At 39.9% G+C, this 24,902-nt stretch overlaps 2 protein-coding genes across 2 annotated transcripts; one reads left to right on the top strand and one right to left on the bottom strand.

The window, feature by feature from the left end:
• Positions 1-2,196: 2,196 nt before the first annotated feature.
• On the top strand, positions 2,197-2,952 carry LOC142760143 (olfactory receptor 6J1-like; the record flags this gene model as incomplete). Its single annotated transcript, XM_075863156.1, has 1 exon — positions 2,197-2,952. A coding segment is annotated over one exon (756 nt), but the record flags the coding sequence as incomplete, so codon positions are not given.
• Positions 2,953-15,954: 13,002 nt separating this feature from the next.
• On the bottom strand, positions 15,955-16,710 carry LOC142760077 (olfactory receptor 6M1-like). Its single transcript, XM_075863033.1, has one exon. It carries the CDS (start codon positions 16,708-16,710, stop codon positions 15,955-15,957), a length of 756 nt encoding a protein of 251 aa, XP_075719148.1.
• Positions 16,711-24,902: the final 8,192 nt, after the last annotated feature.

The raw sequence follows: 24,902 nt of genomic DNA, 5'->3' as shown, positions 1-24,902 counted from the left end.
TGCAAACATACATACATACATACATGCAAATATATACATGCAAATATACATACAAACATGCACATATATACATACATGCCAACATACATGCACAGATATACATACATACATACATGACAACATACATACATGCCAACATACATACATACATACATACATACATGCCAACATACATACATGCCAAAAAATAATAATAATACGTTCATATTTACTTTCCTCCTGTCCGGCCTCCAGCGATGACGTTTCATTCATGTCGCCGCTGCAGCCTGTGATTGGCTGCAGAGGCGGTCACGTGGGATGAAGCGTCATCCTGACGTGCGTGACCGCCACTACAGCCTGTGATTGGCTGCAGCGGCGAAAGGGATGAAACGTCATCGCTGGAGGCCGGACAGGAGGAAAGTAAGTACGAACGTATAATTTTTATTTTTTTATTACATTTAAATAGTATTTTCCGCGCGCCGAGCATGTACTGTGAAGGTTGCTGAAAGAGTTAGTGCAGCCCATTAACTCTATCAGCACCCTGGACAGTAGCATGCTCGGCGCACGTAAGTGACAGGTTCGGTCAGAACTAGTCCGAACCGAACTTTTTTGTGAAATTCGGCGAACTAGCCGAACCGAACTTTTGATAAGTTCGCTCATCTCTAGTGGGAACCTACGCTGCACATACACCCAGAACTGGGACTAAGCCTACATATATACCTGGGGATGGTAGGATCCAGCATTGAACTGATTAAAATCACCCAGGGCAGAGTGGGAGGAGTGCAAGAACAACAAGTGGAGGCAGTCACTAACCCCACATATATGGATCCCATAAACACAACAAAAATTGAACAGCACATTCCAACAAAATGATACAAAATACGCAGGTGCAAGAACACCTATGAGTGCAGATATACAGCAGACAAAAAATGGCGACAGCACCCTGCGACACTAATGCCACCTAATAGATAGATAGATAGATAGATAGATAGATAGATAGATAGATAGATAGATAGATAGATAGATAGATAGATAGATAGATAGATAGATAGATAGGAGATAGATAGATAGATAGATAGATAGATAGATAGATAGATAGATAGATAGATAGATAGATAGATAGATAGATAGATAGATAGATAGATAGATAGATAGGAGATAGATAGATAGATAGATAGATAGATAGATAGATAGATAGATAGATAGATAGATAGATAGATAGATAGATAGATAGATAGATAGATAGATAGATAGATAGATAGATAGATAGGTATGAGCTAGATAGATAGATAGATAGATAGATAGATAGATAGATAGATAGATAGATAGATAGATAGATAGATAGATAGATAGGTAGGTAGATAGATAGATAGATTAGATAGATAGATAGATAGATAGATAGATAGATAGATAGATAGATAGATAGATGATAGATAGATAGATAGATAGATAGATAGATAGATAGATAGATAGATAGATAGATAGATAGATAGATAGATAGATGATGGATAGATAGATAGATAGATAGATAGATAGATAGATAGATAGATAGATAGATAGATAGATAGATAGATAGATAGATAGATAGATAGATAGATATGAGATAGATAGATAGATAGATAGATAGATAGATAGATAGATAGATAGATAGATAGATAGATAGATAGATAGATAGATAGATGATAGATAGATAGATAGATAGATAGATAGATAGATAGATAGATAGATAGATAGATAGATAGATAGATAGATAGATAGATAGATAGATGATAGATAGATATGTGTGTTAATAATGTTATCAGTGTATTTGTTTTTCTTGAGCAGATAACATAAAACATTCCTTCCATTTTATAGATATGAACATATTTAATGAAAGCAATGGTTTTCTCTTAATGGAATTTCACTATTCTCCGCTGGTTAAAGTGACATTTTTTTTCATTCTCCTGAATGCCTACTCCATCACCGTGATTGGAAACATTGTCATCATTTTCATCATTTCTACAAATAAACTGCCATAAACTGCCATAAACTGAGAGAGACATGATATGCCATGGACTTGTATAACCCCGACCCTAGATATGTCCCTATCCCCCAATCCCTCAGTCCCTATCCCTCATTCCCTTACTTCTTACTTGCTTTGGCAATGCTAATATGTATTTGGTCCTGCCAATAAAGCTTCTTTGAATTTGAATTTGAATTTGAATTTGACATCTTCATACACCAATGTATTTTTTCCTTATTAATTTGTCTTTTTTAGATATATTGTTAACCAGCACAATCACACCAAAGTTCCTTTCCCTCCTGACAAATGGAAATGCAAACATCAGTTTTGTGGGCTGCATGATACAATGCTACAGCTTCTTCTTCTTAGGTTCCACTGAGATATTCATTTTAACTGTCATGTCTTTGGACAGGTTTATGGCTATATGCAATCCTTTACGTTACATGGCCGTGTTGAGCCCTAGACTATGTCTTTACCTTGCTTTGGGTTCTTGGACATGTGCTTTTGTGGACACTATAGCCCCAACTGTACTAGTAGTTCGTCTTACTTTCTGTGGCTCCAACAGAATTAACCATTTTTTTTGTGATGTAGAACAACTTTTAAAACTTTCCTGCACAGACACCCAATATTTAAATGTATTAAACTTTATGGTTTCTTCAGTGATTGTGTTTGGATCGCTTATATTGATTGTTGTATCTTATTTAAATATAATAATAGCAATATTAAAGATACCCTCATCAGGTGGGCGATGGAAGTCTTTCGCAACTTGTTCCTCTCACCTCTTTGTTGTGTTTATATTCTATGTTGGTACAGTGTTTATGAGCTTACAATCTATTAAAAGTTCCTATATAGATTTTAACAAATTGGCCGTGATCCTGAACACAATAATCACACCACTTTTTAATCCATTCATCTACACTTTGAGAAATGACCAAGTAAAACATGCTCTGAAGGGCTTGTGGAATTGTTAAGACAAATATATAGTGAACAGTCCTCTGAAATAATGGTATGACCATATGAATAGAGAGATTACAGCACGGAATGTGAAATGTCTACCTTAATAGCAAGTAAATCATTTCAGTTTTTTATGTTTAAACTTACAATTGCTTTACGGGTTTTGTCTATTCACATCACTTGTAACATTGCTGTTATTCCAAAAATTGCTCCTCTATTTGCAGGATACAAAGTGTAGTGGCTTTAGATATCCTAAGTTATGGGAGGCCCGTCTAACAGATTTTGCATAGGGGCAGCACAATATACTGCCATCCCAGGGAAATATCAGTTGAAGCCCATTTACAATGTATTTATTGCAATGCCTGGAATATAAAATGGGACTTGTAAAGGTAACAAGATAACAACTGAGCGCAAGCACACAATACACATTAAATGTTACCTACAGTATAGCTATTTATGGGGGCATGATGCCATTATTTAGTTGTTTAGCAAATATATGTTCTTAGTTTACTTCTATTTAACTCATTTTATTAGCAATAAACCCAATCAACAGAGGCGTAAGTATAGGGGTCACAGCAGTTGCATTTGTGTTCGGACCCCATAGCCTAGGGAGGCCCCCAGGCACCTTGTGTTCAGCAGTGCACACAAGTTCCTAATGCTAGTTATAGTCAGGACATTGGGTGCAGAGGCACCTAGGAGAGAAGAGAAAAGAAGAGAAGTTGGGGATGAGGAGCAGTAAGTAAATATTTGGGTCTGGTCTAAGTTTATTTGTTTTAGTCGGATCTGGGGTCTGATTACATTTGGGGTCTGATTCAGAGGTCTGGTCTGGGGTCTGAATTAATTTTGGACTGTAATTTGGGGTCTGATTAATTTCGGGGTTTGGGTTCTGCATTAATTTAGGTGTCTGGACTGGGGTCTGAATAATTTTGTGATCTCCTCTAGGGTATGGTCTGTTTATTTTTTTGTCTGATTTAGATCTCTGATTTATTTTTTGGGGTCTGATCTGGGGTCTGATTAATTTAGGGGTCTGGGTCTGCATTATTTAGTAATCTGATCTGGGATCTGAATTTATTTTGGGGTATGATGTGGGGTCTGAATAATTTAGGGGTCTGCATTAATGTAGGTGTCTGGACTGGGCTCTGATTCATTTCGGAGTCTAATCTGCGGTCTGATTAATTTAGGTGTCTGATTCATTTTGGAACCTTAACTGGGGTATGGTCTTTTAATTTTTTTTTGTCTGATCTGGGTTTTTTGTTTGTCTGATCTGGGGTCTGATTTATTTTTGGTGGTCCGATCTGGATTAATTTGGGGCTCTAGGTTTGCATTAATTTATTAATCTGGTCTGGGGTCTGAATACATTTTGGAGTCTGATTAATTTAGGGGTCTGGTCTGGAGTCTAAATTAATTTTGGAGTCTGATTAATTTAGGTCTGGGGTCTGAAATAATTTGGGGGTATGATCTGGGGTCATTAATTTAGAGGTCTGGGGTCTGCATTCATTTATGTGTCTGGACTGGGGTCTGATTCATTTTGGAGTCTAATCTGGGTTTTTATTAATTTAGGGATCTGGGTCTGAGTTTATTTAGGGGTCTGGTTTGGGATACTAATTAATGTAGGCGTCTGGTCTGGTGGTTGAATTAATTGAAATTTCTGGTTTGTGGTCTGAATTAATTTTGGGGTCTGAATTAAATTTGGCATCTGGGGGTCTTTATTTTGTGGTCTGGTCTAAGGTTTGATGACTCCCATCACCCCCATCTTGCATTTTCTACTTATGTGGTTGATTGTCTCACATGCTCTGATCATTTGTTTTCACAGAAGTGTGTGTTTTTTTTTTTTTTTTTACCACGATTTGGCTGGCGAGTGTTCCCCCATCCTAATTTTCATATGAAACGAGTAAATGCTCGGGAGAGTCCCATTCAAAAGTTTGGTATAGGGCCCAGCACTTTATAGTTATTTACAGAAGCTTTTTTTGATAATAAGTGGATCATACTATCCTCGTTTCTCCTGACATTTGCCATCAGGGATCATTAGATTGTCAACAGATCCTTAAATGTTAATCTAATGTGCATGGACGGCCTTAAAAAGACATGTCAGCTCTCCTGACATGTCTGTTTTAATAAATACGTGCATTTCTCATAATATTAAAATTTTGGAGCATCTTTTCTTAGAACTCTATGTCCTAAGGAAAGATGCTCCAGCATTATTTTGTAAGGAATACAAGTATTTACTAAAAACAGACATATCCGGAGAGGCGATACGTCCTCTTTAAAATATAACTGGATAATATTTCCTCTTTTACTTTTTTATTTTTTCTCAATGTATTGTTCTTTCAATAATGGTAAATCTCCCAGATGCTAAGAGAGTAAAGCCTTAAGGTATATTAACCCCTTAGTGACCAGCCTATTTTAGGCCCTAATGACCAAGCTATTTTATTCGTTTTTCTATAGTCGCATTCAAAGAGCTATAACTTTTTTATTTCTCCATCGACATAGCTGTATGAGGACTTGTTTTTTGCGGGATTAGTTGTACTTTTTAATGGCACCATTTTAGGGTACATATAATTTTTTTATTAACTTTTATTAGCTTTTTTTTGGGGGGGATTAGAAAATAAACCTGAAATTCCGCCATTGTTCTATGCGTTTTAAATTGATGCCGTTCACTGTGCGGTGTATATAACACATTACCTTTATTCTATGGGTCGGTACGATTACGGCGATACCACATATGTATAGGTTTTTTATGTTTTACGACTTTTGCACAGTAAAAACCCCTTTGAACTCAAATTATTTGTTTTTGCATCCTCGCTTTCCAAGAGCCGTAATTTTTTTATTTTTCCGTCAATGTAGTGATTTTTGGGTACTGTTTTGGGGTACTTGGGACTTATTGATTAATTTTTATTATGACTTTTGGGGGGGGCAATTGAAAAACAAAGCAATTTCGCCATTGTTTTTTGCTAGGTTTTTTACGGTGTTCACCTTGCGGTTTAAATTACATATTAACTTTATTAATTGTGTCATTACGGTCGCGGCGATACCATATATGTGTACTTTTATTTATTTTTTACACTTTTACTAAATAAAACCACTTTTTATGGACAAAAATGGTTTTATTTATTATTTTACAGTCATTTTTATTAATAATCTATATTTCACATTTATTACTTATTTTATTAGTCCCACTAGGGGACATTACTATGCGATCTTCAGATCGCTGCTATAATTCTTTGGTATACTTAGTATACCAGAGCATTATTGCCTGTCAGTGTAAATCTGCCAGGCAATCTATTAGGACGTGCCTCTGGCACATCCTAATAGGCATATGCCCAGGACAGACCTGGGGGCTTTTATCAGGCCCCCGGCTGCCATGACACCCCATCGGAGACTCGCGATTGCATTTGCGGGCAGCCGATGGGTGACAGAGGGTGTAAACAAGTTAAATGCCACGGTTGCTATTGACGGCGGCATTTAACGGGTTAAATGGCCGCGATCTAAGTAAACTATATGGATTATATAGACAAAAGTATTGGGAGACCTACACATTACAGCTACAGGAGCTTTTATGACATTCCATTCTGAATCCGTAGGCATTAAAATAGAGTTGGTCTCACATCCAATTGTACTTATGGCAGATATCATTGCCGTGACTTTTAATGTTAAGGTATTGAATGCACCTCAGAAAAGACACCTTGTTTTCCTACTTCTGAAAAAAATGAAGGCACAGATAACATTTCTGCAAGAAACACATTTTAAAACTACTAAGATTCCTCAGATTCCCAGACACCACTCATCAAGTTGTCACCCAACCTCTGCCTCCAAAGGAGCGACTACTGTTATTCATGAATCTATCCCTTTTCGACTGAGACAGCGGCACACTGATTCAGAGGGTAGAGTCCTGTTTTTTTAAAGGGAATATTGCTTCTGCTACTTATACTTTGGCAAATATATATGCACCAAACACCTGCCAGATTTCTTGGCTTTTGAAAGTCTTAGGGTATGTGCACACACACTAATTACGTCCGTAATTGACGGACGTATTTCGGCCGCAAGTACCGGACCGAACACAGTGCAGGAAGCCGGGCTCCTAGCATCATACTTATGTACGATGCTAGGAGTCCCTGCCTCTCTGCAGGACAACTATCCCTTACTGAAAACATGATTACAGTACGTGACAGTTGTCCTGCAGCGAGGCAGGGACTCCTAGCATCGTACATAAGTATGATGGTAGGAGCCCGGCTCCCTGCACTGTGTTCGGTCCGGTACTTGCGGCCGAAATACGTCCGTCAATTACGGACGTAAATAGTGTGTGTGCACATACCCTTAGATGATTTTAAACTTTTTGTAGAAGGCCAAATTATCCTAGGTGGCGATATTAATGTGGTTTTGAATCCTTTTCTTGACTCCTCCAAGAAATCAGGCATTTCACAATGTGACTTGAGTAAATTGCACACTAAAATCCAGGATCTGCGACTTCACGATGTTTGGAGATCTCATTTCCCTAATGCCATAGACTTCACCTTTTATTCCCCAATCCACTTATCATACCAGAGATTGGATTATATTTTTGTCTCTACTCCCTTGTTGTCCTGCTCCACAAACCCATATATAGGGAATATAACAATTTCGGATCATGCTCCCTCCTTAGACACTTTGTCGCTGTCGTCACTATCTCCTAAGGAGTGGAGGTGGCGATTAAATGAGTCACTCTTAGATAAAGCTAGTGACTGTGACCACATCAAACAACACCTTTCAACCTTTTTTGAGATCAACTCCCAAGATAATAGCAACCTCCCTATGATATGGGAAACACAATGGTGCAAATAGCTTCTATGGATAATAAGGGGGGAAAACGTATGTCTCACTTAATTAAAAAAAGCTAGGGAGTGCTCTCACATAGCCTCGGTCAAAGATGATCTAGGTAATCTTTTCTCTTCTACTGAGGATATTGCGCAGACATTCCAAACCTTCTACTCCAGACTTTATAATTTAACAGACTCTGAGCCTACAGCCTCTAATTTTAATAAAAAGGAAGCTACTGAAGCCTTCCTTGCATCCCTTGAACTCCCCTCCGTAGATTCAGACTCTGCTGCTAAACTTATAGTGCCAGTTACTACACAAGAATTGCATAATATTATTGCCAGTTTTCCACAGGGGAAACGTCCAGGCCCAGATGGCTTTCCATTAATCTATTATAAGAAATTCCAAGATGTCCTTCTTCCCCGCCTTACGCAGTTATGTAACAATTTACTACAAGGTGGTAGGTTCCCTAAACAGACCCAAGAAGCACATGTGGCGCTTATACCTAAAGAAGGGAAAGACCCTCAACTATGCGGTAGTTACAGGCCAATCTCATTATTAAACTTAGACTTGAAAATCTGGGCCAAAATCCTTGCCTCCAGGTTGAGACCCTTGATGCCTCTGCTTGTACATAATGAACAATCGGGTTTTGTAGTCGGAAGGGAGGGAAAAGACAACACTGCTAAACTTTTCAGAGCCATTAATTTAGCTCATAAAAGGAACATACCACTAGTTTTACTCAGCATAGACGCCGAAAAGGCTTTCGATAGAGTTTATTGGACTTTCATGAAGGCCACCTTGGAAAAATTTAAGCTGTCTTCAATTTTCATAGAAGCAATTTTTTCTTTATATACACAACCTCATGCAAGATTGAAAGTTAACGGGTCTCTATCTTCCGCTTTTCAGATCTCGAATGGGACGCGACAGGGCTGTCCTCTTTCCCCGTCCTTGTTTGTCCTAGTGGTCGAGACACTTCTACAATGTGTACGGGAGGCGTCGGATGTGAGAGGCATGGAGTTTGGCTCAGCGCAAATACTGGTCACAGATTTTGCAGACGACCTCTTGTTCTTGGTAACTAATCCGCAGCTTGGCTTATCCACACTCACAAAAATATTTAATCAATATGGAAGCGTCTCTAACTTTAAAGTCAATTTTAACAAGTCTGAAGTGTTAAAAGTAACTCTCTCGCAGACTGACATGTTAAAGGTGAAATCAACATCCCCTTTTCTCTGGTCCAAAAACACCATTAAGTATTTGGGAATTCGCTTATCAAATAAGTGCTCCGATTTATATCACTTAAACTACCCCCCCTTCTTTCGGATGTGACTAAATTAACTAAAGAGTATAGTATCCCTCTTCTATCATGGTTCGGCAGAAAGAATCTATTGAAAATGTATATTGTGCCCAAGATTCTGTATGTGGTACAAATGGTCCCTATAGGTCTCCCACAAGCTTTTTTATAATCACTCAGAGGGATATTCGCTAAAGTTCTTTGGAATCATAAGAGACCAAGACTTTCTCGCTCGCTCTTGATAACTAAAAAAATAGTGGGAGGTGTTGGTTTGCCTGTGTCGCTGCAGAATTTACGTTGTCCTTTAACGTTGGACATTATATGCATTTGTCTATGAGTTCCAAATTAGTGAATGCTCTCTCACTGGTGGACCTAAGAGAGGCCAGCCGGCCGGAGAGAGACCATGACACGAAGTGTCAGTATTAAAGCAGTCTTTGCCCTAGGGGGCAGATCCATCTTTATTTATAGGAAAATGAGTGTAGGCGGTACCCTCAATTTGCACATAAACATTCTAGATATGCTAATATCCCAATCTCCTCTTTAGTATGTATCTTTAGCCATAAGAAATAGAATGTCATTAAGTTCTCACGTTGCCTTTGTAACAGCTGAATGCAGTCATATACCAGAAGACTTAGAATAGAATAGCCATCCCCCCTGTAGGCTGTTGTTTCAGCAGATCTTTGAGCTTCAGTGACAACTGTCCGTCCATGTGAAGCAATTTTAGGTTCACACATATAAAGATACTAAAATATTTTTGACACCTGACATGCATTTATACTATAAAGCTATCCAGCTCAATAGATGGATGGATCTGGTTAAGCCTTCCAGAGACCAAACCATCACCCTTGCTATGAAGTCCCTGTGGGAGGCATCGTTCCACAAGAATCTATGGAAACCTGTACCAAAAATGTTTCGGAAACCCTCTTTTGACCCCCTGATCAAGGGAATGTGTGAGGTCTGGCACTCCCTACACCCTTCCCTCATGCCTTCATCTTCACCTTGTTTACCGATGGGGCTCATACCTGACTTCTTGAACATAGCCACTATAGCATATCTCGACATGGACATGTGGGAGGCTCTTAATAGGTATTCTGTCCGATATGTTCTAGGTAACCATTCAGTACATACTTTTGCCGGGATTAAATCTTACATTCTTGCATTACACTCATTTCAGGAAACTGTGCTCACAATTTTTAACCCTTCATCCCCTACTTAGAGACGTGAATGATATGGAAAAAAAATTGTTAACTCAGACCCCCACTACTAGAAAAATATCATATTTGTATAATGTTTTGGTAAGTGGATCCTCGTCTATTAAGCATAACTTTTTTTTATCATGGGAAAAGGAGACACAAATTCCCTTCTTTGATTCGGAAAACAAAATTATTCTATTCTTAGAAATTCACATGGTTTCTCGAACTGTATACGCCTTCAGGAAAACCACTACAAGCACTTATCCAGATGGTACAGAACCCCTGAGTTCTTACATACACATAACATGGCAGATTCAGCGGATTTTTGGAGATGCAAGGCTGGGATTAGAACATACACACACATATGGTGGTCCTGTCCCGTTATAACTCCCTTTTGGGAACAGGTTGATGGAATGATCAGGCAGATCACTGTTACTGATTTGGTCTTGTCATTTGATATGATTGCTTTCTCTAAACCTTCTGGAATGTATAAGCCATCAAAGCGTAACTTAACCACACACTTAATTGCTGGGGCAAAAACTCTGATCCCACTTTATTGGTTGCAGACTGAACCACCCTCTTTGCAAATTTGGTTAACTAAAGTAGCTCAAATTTGTCGATTTGAAGAACTGTCCAGTTGGGCTGATAGAAGACATGATACTTTTCTTAAAATTTGGCAACCTTGGAATGATTTCCAGACTCTGACTCAACAATTATCTACCTCATAGTGATTATCTCCCCTACTTTGCTTTACTATGTATGATGTCTGGTCAAATTAGTAGACGTGGATACTCTCACATCTCCCTCCCCCTGCACCTGCTTCCTTTATGTATCCCTTCCCCATACCTTACCCTCCCTTCTGATAATGCTGTCGGGTATATGGCTTCTCTCATGTGACTGTTGCATATACAGTGAAGGAAATAAGTATTTGAACCTTTGCTGATTTTGTAAGTTTTCCCACTGTCAAAGACATGAACAGTCTAGAATTTTTAGGCTAGGTTAATTTTACCAGTGAGAGATAGATTATATTAAAAAAAAAAGCAGAAAATCACATAGTCAAAATTATATATATTTATTTGCATTGTACACAGAGAAATAAGTATTTGATCCCCTACCAACCATTAAGAGTTCAGCCTCCTCCAGACCAGTTACACGCTCCAAATCAACTTGGTGCCTGCATTTAAGACAGCTGTCTTACATGGTCACCTGTATAAAAGACTCCTGTCCACAGACTCAATTAATCAGTCTGACTCTAACCTCTACAACATGGGCAAGACCAAAGAGCTTTCTAAGGATGTCAGGGACAAGATCATAGACCTGCACAAGGCTGGAATGGGCTGCAAAACCATAAGTAAGACGCTGGGTGAGAAGGAGACAACTGTTGGTGCAATAGTAAGAAAATGGAATACATACAAAATGACTGTCAATCGACATCGATCTGGGGCTCCATGCAAAATCTCACCTCGTGGGGTATCCTTGATCCTGAGGAAGGTGAGAGCTCAGCCGAAAACTACACGGGGGGAACTTGTTAATGATCTCAAGGCAGCTGGGACCACAGTCACCAAGAAAACCATTGGTAACACATTACGCCGTAATGGATTAAAATCCTGCAGTGCCCGCAAGGTCCCCCTGCTCAAGAAGGCACATGTACAGGCCCGTCTGAAGTTTGCAAATGAACATCTGGATGATTCTGAGAGTGATTGGGAGAAGGTGCTGTGGTCAGATGAGACTAAAATTTAGCTCTTTGGCATTAACTCAACTCGCCGTGTTTGGAGGAAGAGAAATGCTGCCTATGACCCAAAGAACACCGTCCCCACTGTCAAGCATGGAGGTGGAAACATTATGTTTTGGGGGTGTTTCTCTGCTAAGGGCACAGGACTACTTCACCGCATCAATGGGAGAATGGATGGAGCCATGTACCGTCAAATCCTGAGTGACAACCTCCTTCCCTCCACCAGGACATTAAAAATGGCTCGTGGCTGGGCCTTCCAGCACGACAATGACCCGAAACATACAGCCAAGGCAACAAAGAAGTGGCTCAAAAAGAAGCACATTAAGGTCATGGAGTGGCCTAGCCAGTCTCCAGACCTTAATCCCATCAAAAACTTATGGAGGGAGCTGAAGATCCGAGTTGCCAAGCGATAGCCTCAAAATCTTAATGATTTACAGATGATCTGCAAAGAGGGGTGGGCCAAAATTCCATCTAACATGTGTGCAAACCTCATCATCAACTACAAAAAACATCTGACTGCTGTGCTTGCCAACAAGGGTTTTGCCACCAAGTATTAAGTCTTGTTTGCCAAAGGGATCAAATACTTATTTCTCTGTGCACAATGCAAATAAATATATATAATTTTGACTATGTGATTTTCAGTTTTTTTTTTTTTTTATATAATCTATCTCTCACTGGTAAAATTAACCTAGCCTAAAAATTCTAGACTGTTCATGTCTTTGACAGTGGGCAAACTTACAAAGTCAGCAAGGGATCAAATACTTATTTCCTTCACTGTATGTGCTTAGCTCAACGTAATAGTACTGCACAGAGTGTTAAGGGGTTAACCACTTCCTGCTACAACCATTTTTCTTTTTCATTTTATCCTCCCTGTGATCTGAAAGCGATAACTTTTTTTTCCCCTTTGACAAGGTTTTCTGAGCCTGCATCTTCATCAGCCCTGATGAAGATGCTGGTTCAGCATCGAAACGCGTATCCTGAATAAAGTTCTCTTACATTATTACTACCTGGCTTATGTCTGACATCAGCAGCACTTTGCATGGGTTACTATTTTCTACCTCAACTTTGTCTACCTACACACCTTAATGGCACTGTGACTGACTGGATATATAGCTGCTGTTAATACATAGGAAATATCCTGTTACTTCTACAACGACTATGTTCCACATCTACAACTTAATCCCACTTTATGAGCAATCAGGGTATGGGAAGGATTGGGGTTGATTATAGGCACAAGCAGAGAGCATCAAATATCACAGACACAGAGCTGAAACATTAGGATAAGCAGACACTGATATCTCCCTGCAGCAGATGAGTAAGGAGCTGTCTGCACATCACACACACCCCCTATCCCAGTCTACAGCACACTCAGTCAGGAGGCAGTTCAAGTGCCAGACCTATCCTATGCTGCCCTAGTAACCAGACTACAGGCAACTCTTTTCTTTCCTTAAAACGCTGTGTCAGATGGGAGTCTATGTAAAATATGAGAATGTCTACATACACTGCGTGCTGTTTGTGCGAAGCCAGTACATCAGTGCTTACACTGTATTACTCCCTATGTGCTGCCCTACTGGAAATATTCTCCTCTAGAAGCAATATTTAGCAATATATTATTTAGGATGTTAGCACCAGTGAAGAAGCCATTTTAACCAATATGACATTTTGTGCATAAGTTCAACACATCTCCCAACTGTATCCAAATATACTGTAAGAGATGAAATGGGGAGCATTTGGCTCCTAAAACCCAGAACTACTGTGATGTTAAGTGGACACTAACAATTCAAACAACGTATGCTGATCTAATATGCTGATATAGATCAACTTTGTAATTTACTTACTGTTAAAATGTGGTTGTTGCATCCATGCAAATTCTGTGTGAAGTTACTGTCACTAGATGTCTCCCTTTCTGTAATCTGCTGTCCACCCCCTGTTGTCAAGCAAAGTTTGTCTCTGGTTACACAGCAGAATTAATGGGCTGCAGAAGTTAGGGGTGTCTCTTCACTGCCTGTCCCCATAAAAGTCTATTGAGAGGGGAAGGGGGAGCAGGAGGAGGGAGCATAGAGAGAGAGTGAGTCAGCAACACACATGCTGCATGTCAGTCTATGGAGAGGGGAGGGGTGAGCACAGGGGGGAAGCTTGATGAGAGTAAGGAAGACATAGGCTGTTGGTAAGATTTCTATATCCCCCCCAGTGCTGGATTCTCTGCTACATTGGTTTGTACTGCTGTATAATGTACTCCATGCTGCTGCAGCAGTGATAGCAGTTAGGCTTCGACCACTAGCTCAGAGACAAATGAGAATTAGAGATAGATTCTGCAGATGGCAAAACTACTAAATAATGCAGAATACAAGTCATATAATGGCCAGAAATAGTGTTATTCCTTATGTACAGACATAAGACATCTTATTCTGAAAAGTGACCTGAAAAGTTAGGTACGCTTTAAAGGGTAACTAAACAATCAAAGAACTTCTGACATGTCATAGTGACATGTCAGAAGTTTTGATTGGTGGAGGTCCGAGCACTGAGGCCCTCACCGATCTCTAAAATGAAGCGACAGAAGTGCTTGTGTGAGCGCTCAGCTGCTTAGTTTCTGTTTGTCTTTTTCCGGAAATCGATGTAGTGGTATATAATATAAAGTCCATGAGCCCATACTCCAATACATCGGCTTTCCGGGAAAAGCTGAACAGAAACGAAGTGGCTCAGCGCTCACACGAATGTACAAACACATTTTATTTTTGCTTTTCATTTTCTCAACACAGTGCTGTAAATGAAAATAATATTACTTAAACTTAAATAATTCAAGTAAAAAATTAATGTTTTATTCATATAAAAACCAATGTAAAAAGACCTACAGTTTCCATTATATATGGAGATATTCAATTTATGACATTTCCTTATATACATTCAGTAGTAGATCAAAGGGATTTCCCATCTGTGGTGTTATAACTAAACAAGCACTGAATGGTGTATATAGAGGCTAAAACATGAGAACAGAGAGAACAAAAAGGTGCTACATAGGATAAGTACGTCAGGTTAAAGATGGCTTTCTCTGTGGAGCGTAGTAAATGGAGGATCATCTTAAGTGGTTGAGCATGGATAGCGCAGTGTTCTCATGCTTACTTGAAAAAGGGGTACTGTTTCCCCGAAATGCGTTGTATTTAAGAGACTCTTGTTTTTCATTATGTTTTATTGTTGGTATACAATAAATAACTTTTACAAACATCCGATTGACTTGCGGATGTTTTGTACTTGGATGGTATCGCTTTCTTACAGTGGATTCTACCTGGTCACCATTGCTTTCAACTACCTTCACTTGAATGGGGCTGTGTTGCAGTTCCCTGCACAGCAAGTGACCGCAAGCGCCACTGTGCAGGAGAAATTCCAAAGAGACATTAGATTGGCAGGGGTCCCAAAGGTTGTAACCCAATCGATCATAATGTTATGGCACGTTCTAGCAGTATATGCCATGACATTAAATGAAGGAAGAAATGGAACTTTTAATGACTAGGTTGCTGTACAAATTAATTTAGACACTCTTGATTTTACAGTAGTAATAGAGTAAAGATCAATGGATGATGAGCAGCCACCTGCCGCTGTCCATTCATTGCATGCAGAGTACTCAGCTTCATAAAAAGAGCAGGTACTGTATATAATGAAAATGGTATAAAGGCAATATTATTATCTATAGTTTATAAATTATAGTTCCTAATATTTGGTCTTCTATCGTGAAAGCTTTTCGTGTTTTTTTTTAAATCAGGGCCAAGAGCAGGATTTTAGGGAGACATAGTTCATTGATACAAAGGAAATGTAAGCTGTACATGGTAGAGTTCTGCAATTATTTTTTTTTATATTGCTGACCCTTTGAGTCATTTGTTTAGCTGTAGATTGTAGGCACTAGCAACCCTTATGCCAATACATTTAAATACTAGTCTTGATTTACTGCTGGTAGGAGACATAGTTAAAATAGGTTAATTATGATTTTTTTAATTCTGCTTTTTTTTTTCAAAAAGACCTATGACCTTCCAAAAATGAGTAGATGTATAGCATTATGTACCTGGGTGTTTCTTAAAGTATAAATGAACGGATTTAAAAGAGGTGTCACAATCCCGGTCATAAAAGCTGAGAGTTTACTAATATCCAAATAAGATGTTGTAGTCCCCCTCATACACAAAAAGAGTGAACTTCCATAAATGATAATCACAAGAAGCAGATGAGAAACACATGTAGAGAAAGACTTCCACCTTTCTCCCGCTCTGGACATCTTAGTTACAGCTACTATTATGCAGGCATATGAAATGACTATACATATCAGGGACCCAAAGACAACCAAAGAAGAGGAACATAGGTTGATCAACTGAAGGAGCCTTGTGTTTGAGCATGCAAGTTTTAAGAGATGCTCTACATCACAGAAGAAGTGGTCTATTATGTTAGACTTACAGAACCAAAGTTTAGATACAAGTAAAGTTGGGATGAGTGTGTCCATGAATCCAGCAAGCCAACAGCCCAGAGTGAGGCGCAAGCATAACCTTGGAGTCATTACCGCTCCATAGTGTAAAGGGTAACATACAGCTATATACCTGTCAAAAGACATGGCTGCCAGGAGAAGCAATTCAACAGAACCTAAGAAAAAGTAGAAGTAACACTGGGTAAGACAGCCCCAGTAAGGAATAGTATGGTTTTCAAATGCTAAAATAGATAAAAGTTTTGGTATAATTGAAGAGGTAAAACATATCTCCAGGAATGACAGGTTGACTAGAAAATAATACATGGCAGTATGAAGAGCAAAGCTTTTCCAGATGGTTAGAATGATAAGAAAGTTTCCAAGTAATGTGATTATATGAATGAGAAAGAGAAAGGAAAAATAAATAACCCGCATAGCAAAAGTGAGGGGAAATGCCACCAAAATAAAATGAGTTATGCAGCTTTTGTTTTCCATAGTAGTCTAATAACCGGTTCTGATCCTGAAATCTATGAGCCTCAAAAATAAGTCCAACATAACATCAAGTCTAATGCCTACTACACGGTATGGACCTTGTTCACATAGAGACATTCTAACATTCTAGAGCGCTCAGTTTGTGTAGATATTCAAGCCTTTCCGCAAACACTTAGGTGCGGCTGACATTTTGGGTCTATTATTTAGAGGAGAAAAAGTTAATTCAAAGCTGACAAAGTCTATTCAGGTATCATGTTTCTCTTTGTAATATGTATTTCTAATCTTGAGAAATTCCTATTAATCATAGCATAGTAAGCATTCATGTAATGCATTTCTATTGCAGTATTTCACTCAACAACATGCCTTGTAAATTAAAAATTAAGCTATTAATATGCTGAAAATTCATTCACTTATTGTACACGCATTATTATTCCGATATAGGTCTGCCGCATTAGCAAGTCATGGTACCATATGAAGAGCATAAATAGTTGTAGATTTTTTAATAAGGCCTTCATCTTGTCTCATGAGACTTGAACAGTGAATGACTGAAGTTAATTTAATCTGCTGGGATATACCATCAGAACATCTTTTTATTTATTCCCCTGCCTAAATTCAATAATTTTAATATGGTTTAAAGTATGACAAATATTTGATACCAATTTACACCATGAATTATTTACCAACGAAATAAAAAAAAAGTGTGAAACATTGTCCAAACAAAACAATATTGCAATCTTGGATTGATAACTTTTAAAATAATCCTCTCCTTTTCTATATTTTATTAATAAATAGTCTGTATTGACTGTAAAGATTACTTCTTTATGGGGTCCAATGTTGGTTCTCAGTGTACAAATGGCCATGCATATAAGTGATGTCAGTCCATACATATAGTGGTCAGAATATACATAATAGCAGGTGTTAAACATTAGACAGGTCTATAAAGAGTGGATGTAAAAGTATACACAAAACTAAGCAGAAAACTGACATCCCCTAAATGTATACATAAATTGACTGTAGTCGAGCATATGCCATAATATTTGTTTTTGAAAAATTTTTTGCCTCATTTTCATGATTTGTACTGGCTGTTAACTGGACATATTCATCTCTCATTGAATGTTAAACTGTGTGTAGCATCAGGAGTGCAACATGCATGGCCGCGGGCCGTCAGGATTATTCACCTCTTGACGGCTGCAGCCATGGATCTGTGAGCGCATCTCCCCATTAAGGAGACACCAGCGCTCACTTCCGCTTCTCTCTGCTGTCTGCCCAGTTTCTTCCAGGTACCAAGGTCTGGCTGTCCTCTAGAAATATCCGGCTGAGGGTGCCATCATACAAGTTTGCTCCCAGGTTCCTCTGACCCTTCCAGATCTTGAAACAGATTAACCCTGTCTCCTACAAGCTTCGGCTGCCTCCTACCCTCAAGATCCCCAACTCCTTCCATGTCTTCTTCCTGAAGCCTGTGGTTCTGAACCGCTACACCAAGATTCCTAGTCCTGCAGTTGCTCCCAGCGGTTCATTGGATACAGTCGAGGTTAAAGAGATCCTGGACACCAAGAGAGTAGGAGGAAGAACTTTCTATTTGGTGGATTGGAGGGGGTTTGGTCCTGAAGAGAGGGCCTGGAAGCCAGAAGAGAACCTCAATGCCCCTGCCCTCCTGAAGAAGTTTCTCTCTCGCTCTGGTCCCAAGAAGAGGGGGCATAAGAGCGGGGATACTGCAACACCTCCTAACAGCCGCAGTAATGGATCTGTGTCACTTCCGCTTCTCTCTGCTGTGCCCAGTCTTAAAGGGCCAGCGCGCGCACCTGAATTTGTTATCAAATTAGCCCGTGAGCACCCTGGACTATAAGAACGGCCCTGCCCTGAGTGTTGTTGTCGTTTACCTATGTTCATCTCTGCAAATGGTCCCTTAAGTGTTTCCCAGTTCCCAGTGTTCCTGTTCCTGCTACCTGTATCCTGTATCCCGTGCCATCTTGGTTCAAGTGCCGATTAGAGTTTGAGTCGTGTTGTGCTGTGTACTATGCCTTCCTGGATACACCACGCCTGGTGTCTGCCTGCTGCGAAGGTCCCATCCGAGCCTGTCTTTGCTTCTGTTAGAAGTTACCACAGGTACACCTATCCGAACTATTGACTTTGACTTGTACCCTGTTGGCCAGCTGCTATACCGTCAAGGTGGTACGTCACAAGGAGCATCTACTAAGCTCTTTTACTGCATCTCAGCACAGGTCTAGCTCAGAGCTCATGAATGATGACATGTATTATGCACAAAGAAGTTATTAAGCTTATCATTAAGTAAAAGTTACTTTATCTTATTAAAGGGGTTGCCCAGGCATGGAGTGTTTTTTTCATACCGATGACCTATCCATAGGATAGGTTATCAGTATATGATCGGTGGGGGTCCGACACCGGGGCCCCGCACCGATCAGCTGTTTCTGGCTGCCTCCGGGCACCATAAGCTGTTAGCGGCCGTGCTGCAGTACTGCAGCTCTGCTCCTATACAAGTGAGTAGAGGCAGAGCTGCAGTAACCCAGCACAACCGCTATACAGTACTCAGAGCCTTCTGCTTCCAGCACCGACAGGCACCCAGAGGCAGCCAGAACAGCTGATCGGTATGGTCCGGGTGTTTGACCCCCACCGATCATATACTGATAACCTATTCTGTGTATAGGTTATCAGTATGAAAAACCGCCCCATGCCTGGACAACCCCTTTAAGTCCAGGTAGTTGATAGCATGAGCGCATATGATTCTTAATCTTAACTTCTATATCAGTGTGATCTGTCATCATTTAATACTTCATTTAGAATTATACAGTACAAAGTTTTATACTGTGTTATCAGCGTTGGGATTCCATTGATGGGTTCTGCTAGAACTTTCCAACAGAGGAACCCATCAACGGAAAGGCAAATGGAAACTATATCTTGGATAGTGAGACTGTTACGGTGCCTGCAGAGGATGGTGTGAACCCACTATGTCACTAAGGAATATGGCGTAGTGTAAACCCAATGTGTCACCAAGGGATTTGATCATGACAGTCTTATTATCTATGGGTCCCACGACAGTTTACTTAGGCTATGGACCCGCTGACGTAACCCTGCCTGAAGTTTCTGACCTGGTCTAAGAATTATCTAGGCAAAGTGTCCGCCAGGGTCAACTGTATCTATCACTACAGAATGTTTTCTCACGTTTAAATGCTTTGTCCACTCCAGCTGCTCCTGTAGTGCCATCTGGGGTAAATATATGCAGGTTGCGGCAGCCATTACAGTATTGGGTTTCAATGGTGAAGCAGCTGCACACAAGTCTGAAATCACCATGTGCAATGCTAAGCATTGATTGGAGTGCTGTAAATCATGCCGCCCCTGGACTCTAAAACAGTAGAAACATGTTCTCTGGAGTGATGAATCATGTTTTACTATCTGAATGCCAAGAAAACATCACCTACTGGAATGCATAGTGCCTACTGTAAAATTTTGCACAGGAAGGATATCGATCTGTGACTATTTTTGTAGGGTTTGGGCTAGACCCCTTTTTTGCAGTGAAGGGTAATGTTAATACTGCAGCATACCAAGACATTTTGGATAATTGTATGCTTTCAACTTTCTGCAATAGTTAGAGGAAGCCCTTTCCTGTTCCATCATGACTGTGACCTTGTGCACAAAGCCAGGTCCATAAAGGACATAGTTTGACAAGTTTAGCATGGATGAACTCGGGTGGCGTGCACCGTGAGCCGTGACCTCAACCCCATCAAATAACTTTGGGATCAATTGGAACGCCGATTACGAGCTAGATCTGCTCGTCCAACATCAGTGACTCACCTCACAAATGCTCTTTTAGCTAATTGGGCACAAATTTCCACAGAGATACTCCAAAAACTTGTGGAAAGCCTTCCGATAAGAGTAGAGGCTATTATAGCAACAAACTCCATATTAATATTCTAGGATTTGCATTTCTGTCTTGTCGATTGATGGTCTGAAACTTGAGCAAACATCATGATTTAACTTGATGCAGCCTGTGAATTTTCATTTCCAGCTGATGGTTGTTAGGCTTTGAGCAACATCCCCTTTGTACTTGTTAGCAATTGGGAAACCTCTGAACAGCACTGGTTACCTTGAAGGGGTTATCAAAAATTGCAATAATATATTTATGTGAAACTAAGTAACTTACTAATATACTCTAATTTAAAATTCTGTACTAAATGGTGCAGTTCAAACCTCATGAATTATTCAGGAAGTGCTGGAGCTTTTCTAATAATGATGATGCTCCGACACGGCCCCACGTGACTGAGCTCTTGCTTCATGTGCTGTTCGTGAACATGACCGCAAGGGGTTGTCACATTGCTATTGCTTGAGTCCCGAGCAGAGCATCAGCTAGCTCTTTGCTTGGGACTCCAGCACTGCTCCCGACGTCCATATTTGGTCAATTCAGGGGTTTCCCATCGCTGGAGTCCCCGAGCAGAGCATCAGCTGATGCTCTGCCTCGGGACTCCACAACTTCTGCCGACGTCACTGTCACTGTCCATATATGGACAATGACGTCGGCAGCACTACTGGAGTCCCAGAGCAAAGCATCAGCTGATGCTCTGTCTGGGCACTCTACAACTTCTGTCAACGTCATTGTTACTGTCCATATATGAACAATGATGTCGGCAGCAGTACTGGAGTCCTGGAGTATCATCTGATGCTCTGCTCCGGGACTACAGTACTGTTGCCGACGTCACTGTCCATATATGGACAGTGACAGTGACGGGGGTAGAAGTCTTGGAGTCCCCAAGCAGAGCATCAGCTGATGCTTTGCTCGGGGACTCCAGTAGTACTGCCGACATCATTGACAAGCTTGACAAAGGCTGCATTGAACAGCTGAAACGTTGCACCTTTTTCACTGATGGGTGAATAAACTACCTACTTTTTTGAACCTTGGAGTGCTGCCTCTTTCTCCTTACATTTGTATACCATTGGAGATTTACAAGTCGGATCCCTGGAGGCCTGCACCCTTATGCCCTGGAGGTTTTTGTTCTACTGTGCTGCCCATACACCTTCTCTTGGACATTGTCCATATATGGACAGTGACAATGACGTGGGCAGAAGTTGTGGAGTCCCCAGGCAGAGCATCAGCTGATGCTTTGCTCGGGGACTCCAATAGAGCTGCCGACGTCATTGTCCATATATGGACAGTGACAGTGACGTCGGCAGAAGTTGTGGAGTCCTCAGGCAGAGCATCAGCAGATGCTCTGTTCGGGGACAACAGCGATAAAAAACCCTGAATTGACCAAATATGGACGACGGGAGCAGTTCTGGAGTCCCGAGCAAAGCGCTTGCTGATGCTCTGCTCGGGACTCAAGCAATAGGCAATGTGACAGCCCCTTGCGGTCATGTTCACGATCAGCAAATTAAGCAAGAGCTCAGTCACGTGGGGCTGTGTCGGAGCGTCATCATAATTAGAAAAGCTCCGGCACTCCCTGAATAATTCATGAGGTTTGAACTGCACCATTTAGTACAGAAATTTTTATTATAGTATATTAGTAAGTTACTTAGTTTCACATAAATATATTATTGCAATGCAATTTTTGGTCCCCAGATAACCCCTTTAACATTAGTCCTTATCTTCTTCTCTTTATGGCTCTTGTTTATCCCGGCTCTGAAGGACACATCCTACAGGACAATGTAATCCACCTTATCAACAAGGTTACTGGCCTTCACAGTCGCTAGATCGAAAACCCCAATGAGAATTCTTGGGCTATGGTAAAATAGCGTCCATGACATTCAGATATTGCAACAGGTTTAAATGGAAATAGGGACCAATCATCAACTAAATAGATGTTTCTTTTAATTATGGAGAGAAGGAAAAATTTGGTAACCAAGGAAAAAGTCTAAGAATGTGCTCAATCTACGTCCATCAAAATACAATCATTTTGTCCTTCAAGCAAATGTAATGTTTGCACTATATCTCTCTGACCATGTTTATTTTTACTACTCCGCTAATTCCACCTTAAAGGATCTGCTCACATTACCATTATCGCTTCCGTTCTTAACTGAGCTTTTATTAGAGCCATTTTGAAAGCTGATCATAATGTACCCTGATAGATTTCATGTACTTCAAATTGATCTGTTAGATTTCTGTCGGTTTTCTATTGTTTATTGCAAGGATTACGCTACCTTAAAAAAACAATAGAGACCCAACAAAATGGAGACCAGCGCTGATGTAAACACAGTCTTAAATTACAAACTAGTTGTGAAAGAAAATTTAAATGTGTCTTGAACTGTGTAACTGAGGTCCATTAAATTCAATAAAAATAAAATGTTATTATATAGCAAACTCCTATGACTAGTAACTGACTGTCTTACTTACTAACTACTGAGCTTACTAGCCAACCAACTTTATTGTACACAATTCTATACTCTAACCATTTTTAATAGATCCTTAGCAAAAAAAAAATATGCTTTCCATGTAAAACTGTAATGGATTAATTGGATTATTAAAGTCTTATTTTCATTATGCTTCTTATTACGGTTTGTTTCATTACCCCTTGAGACTCATTAAAAGTTTACTAGGGGAGTCATACAAAATGTAAAATACATGATGTAATGTGTGAAATATTTTTTTTACCTCACGGGATCCGAAATGTCATTATGTCAAGTGGATGGCAGAAAATAATTAAAAAACACTTTATCACATGAAACTAGAATTGTAGATTCCTTTCTTAACTTCTTGTTAACCTGCTTCTAATGTTTTTAATGTGAGTTTTTTTTTTATGGTGGTTTGGCAGGTAGATGAGGTGATACAATCCGCAAGAATCAGGCCATGTAAAACAAATTGTATATGAGACTTTTCTAACTTTTAGGCCTTCTTTGCACTGTAGTTTTTTATGTCTTTTTTTTTTTTTTTTAAAGCCCAAAACTACCCATTAGTATAAGTTTTCCTTCATACTTTTCCTATCTTTAAGATCAACTCTTGAACTGGCAAAAAAACAGTCTCAATAAAAATGTTTTTGGTCTTGTTACATTAAATATTCTGTTTATGATATAATTACATTATTCTACTAGACTCAAGCTGTGTTCCCAACAAAATCAGTGTGCATGTTAAACGCGATGTAAACCTTTGAATGGCATTATTTATTTTTAATAAATAGATCAGTCAGTTTGTTGGGTGCAACTTTATAAATTGTTTTTATTAAAAATTATATTTTACTTTTTGAGATACAGCTGCTCTGTATTCTCTATACAGAGCAGCTGTATCGTTCGCTAAATCCTGTTCCCAGGACCGCGGAATCCATGTCCGCGGGACTGACGGGTTCAGTGAAAGCGGGTCCTGCGTCACTCTGACACACAGGATCCACCATTATGCATCACATTTAAGTTCATAACTTAGATGTGATAGATTACAGGTGGATCCTGCATGGACCCGCTGACCCTGAACCCGTCAGGTCCGCATGTCAACTGTATTTGCAGAAACACTGCTTACTTGTTGCAGAATTTCCCCATCCCACAACAAATAGCAATCCCACCGCAAAGAAACGCTACTCAGAAAAAACAAAAACGTACCCCGAAGTCTGGGTTCCTCCCTCCAGCGTGGCCTCCTGGGATAACGTTTCATCCCATGTGACCGCTGCAGCCAATCACAGGTTACATGGGTCTCCTGGGATGAAGCGTCATCTAAGTCGACTAAGTGCTGCAGTTTTCTGCAGCGGACATCCCGGGCGAAAAACTGCACCACAGTTTTCGCGCTTTTTCGCCCGTAATTCCCTGCCGCGCCCAGGGCAGATATGCTGCCCCGTGTGAACTTAGCCTTAAGGGTATGCGCTGGGAGATACTCGCTGTACGGTTCCATAGACCCCTATAGACCTGACGAATGCCAAAATAATGACGTTTTGGCATCTGCCGGCCAGCTATACGTCAGAACAACTATTATCTTTTTTATTACCATATAGGAAAGTGCAATCTGCTGTGCTTTCATAAACAGTTAGTTACCACAAAATATATACAAATTTTTAATATGACAACCTATAGATTATATATGCAACTGTAATAATGCAACA

Source organism: Rhinoderma darwinii, chromosome 1, assembly GCF_050947455.1.
Source record: "Rhinoderma darwinii isolate aRhiDar2 chromosome 1, aRhiDar2.hap1, whole genome shotgun sequence".
Classification (NCBI taxonomy): Eukaryota; Metazoa; Chordata; class Amphibia; order Anura; family Rhinodermatidae; genus Rhinoderma; species Rhinoderma darwinii.
This window is presented reverse-complemented; position numbering and strand designations above follow the sequence as displayed.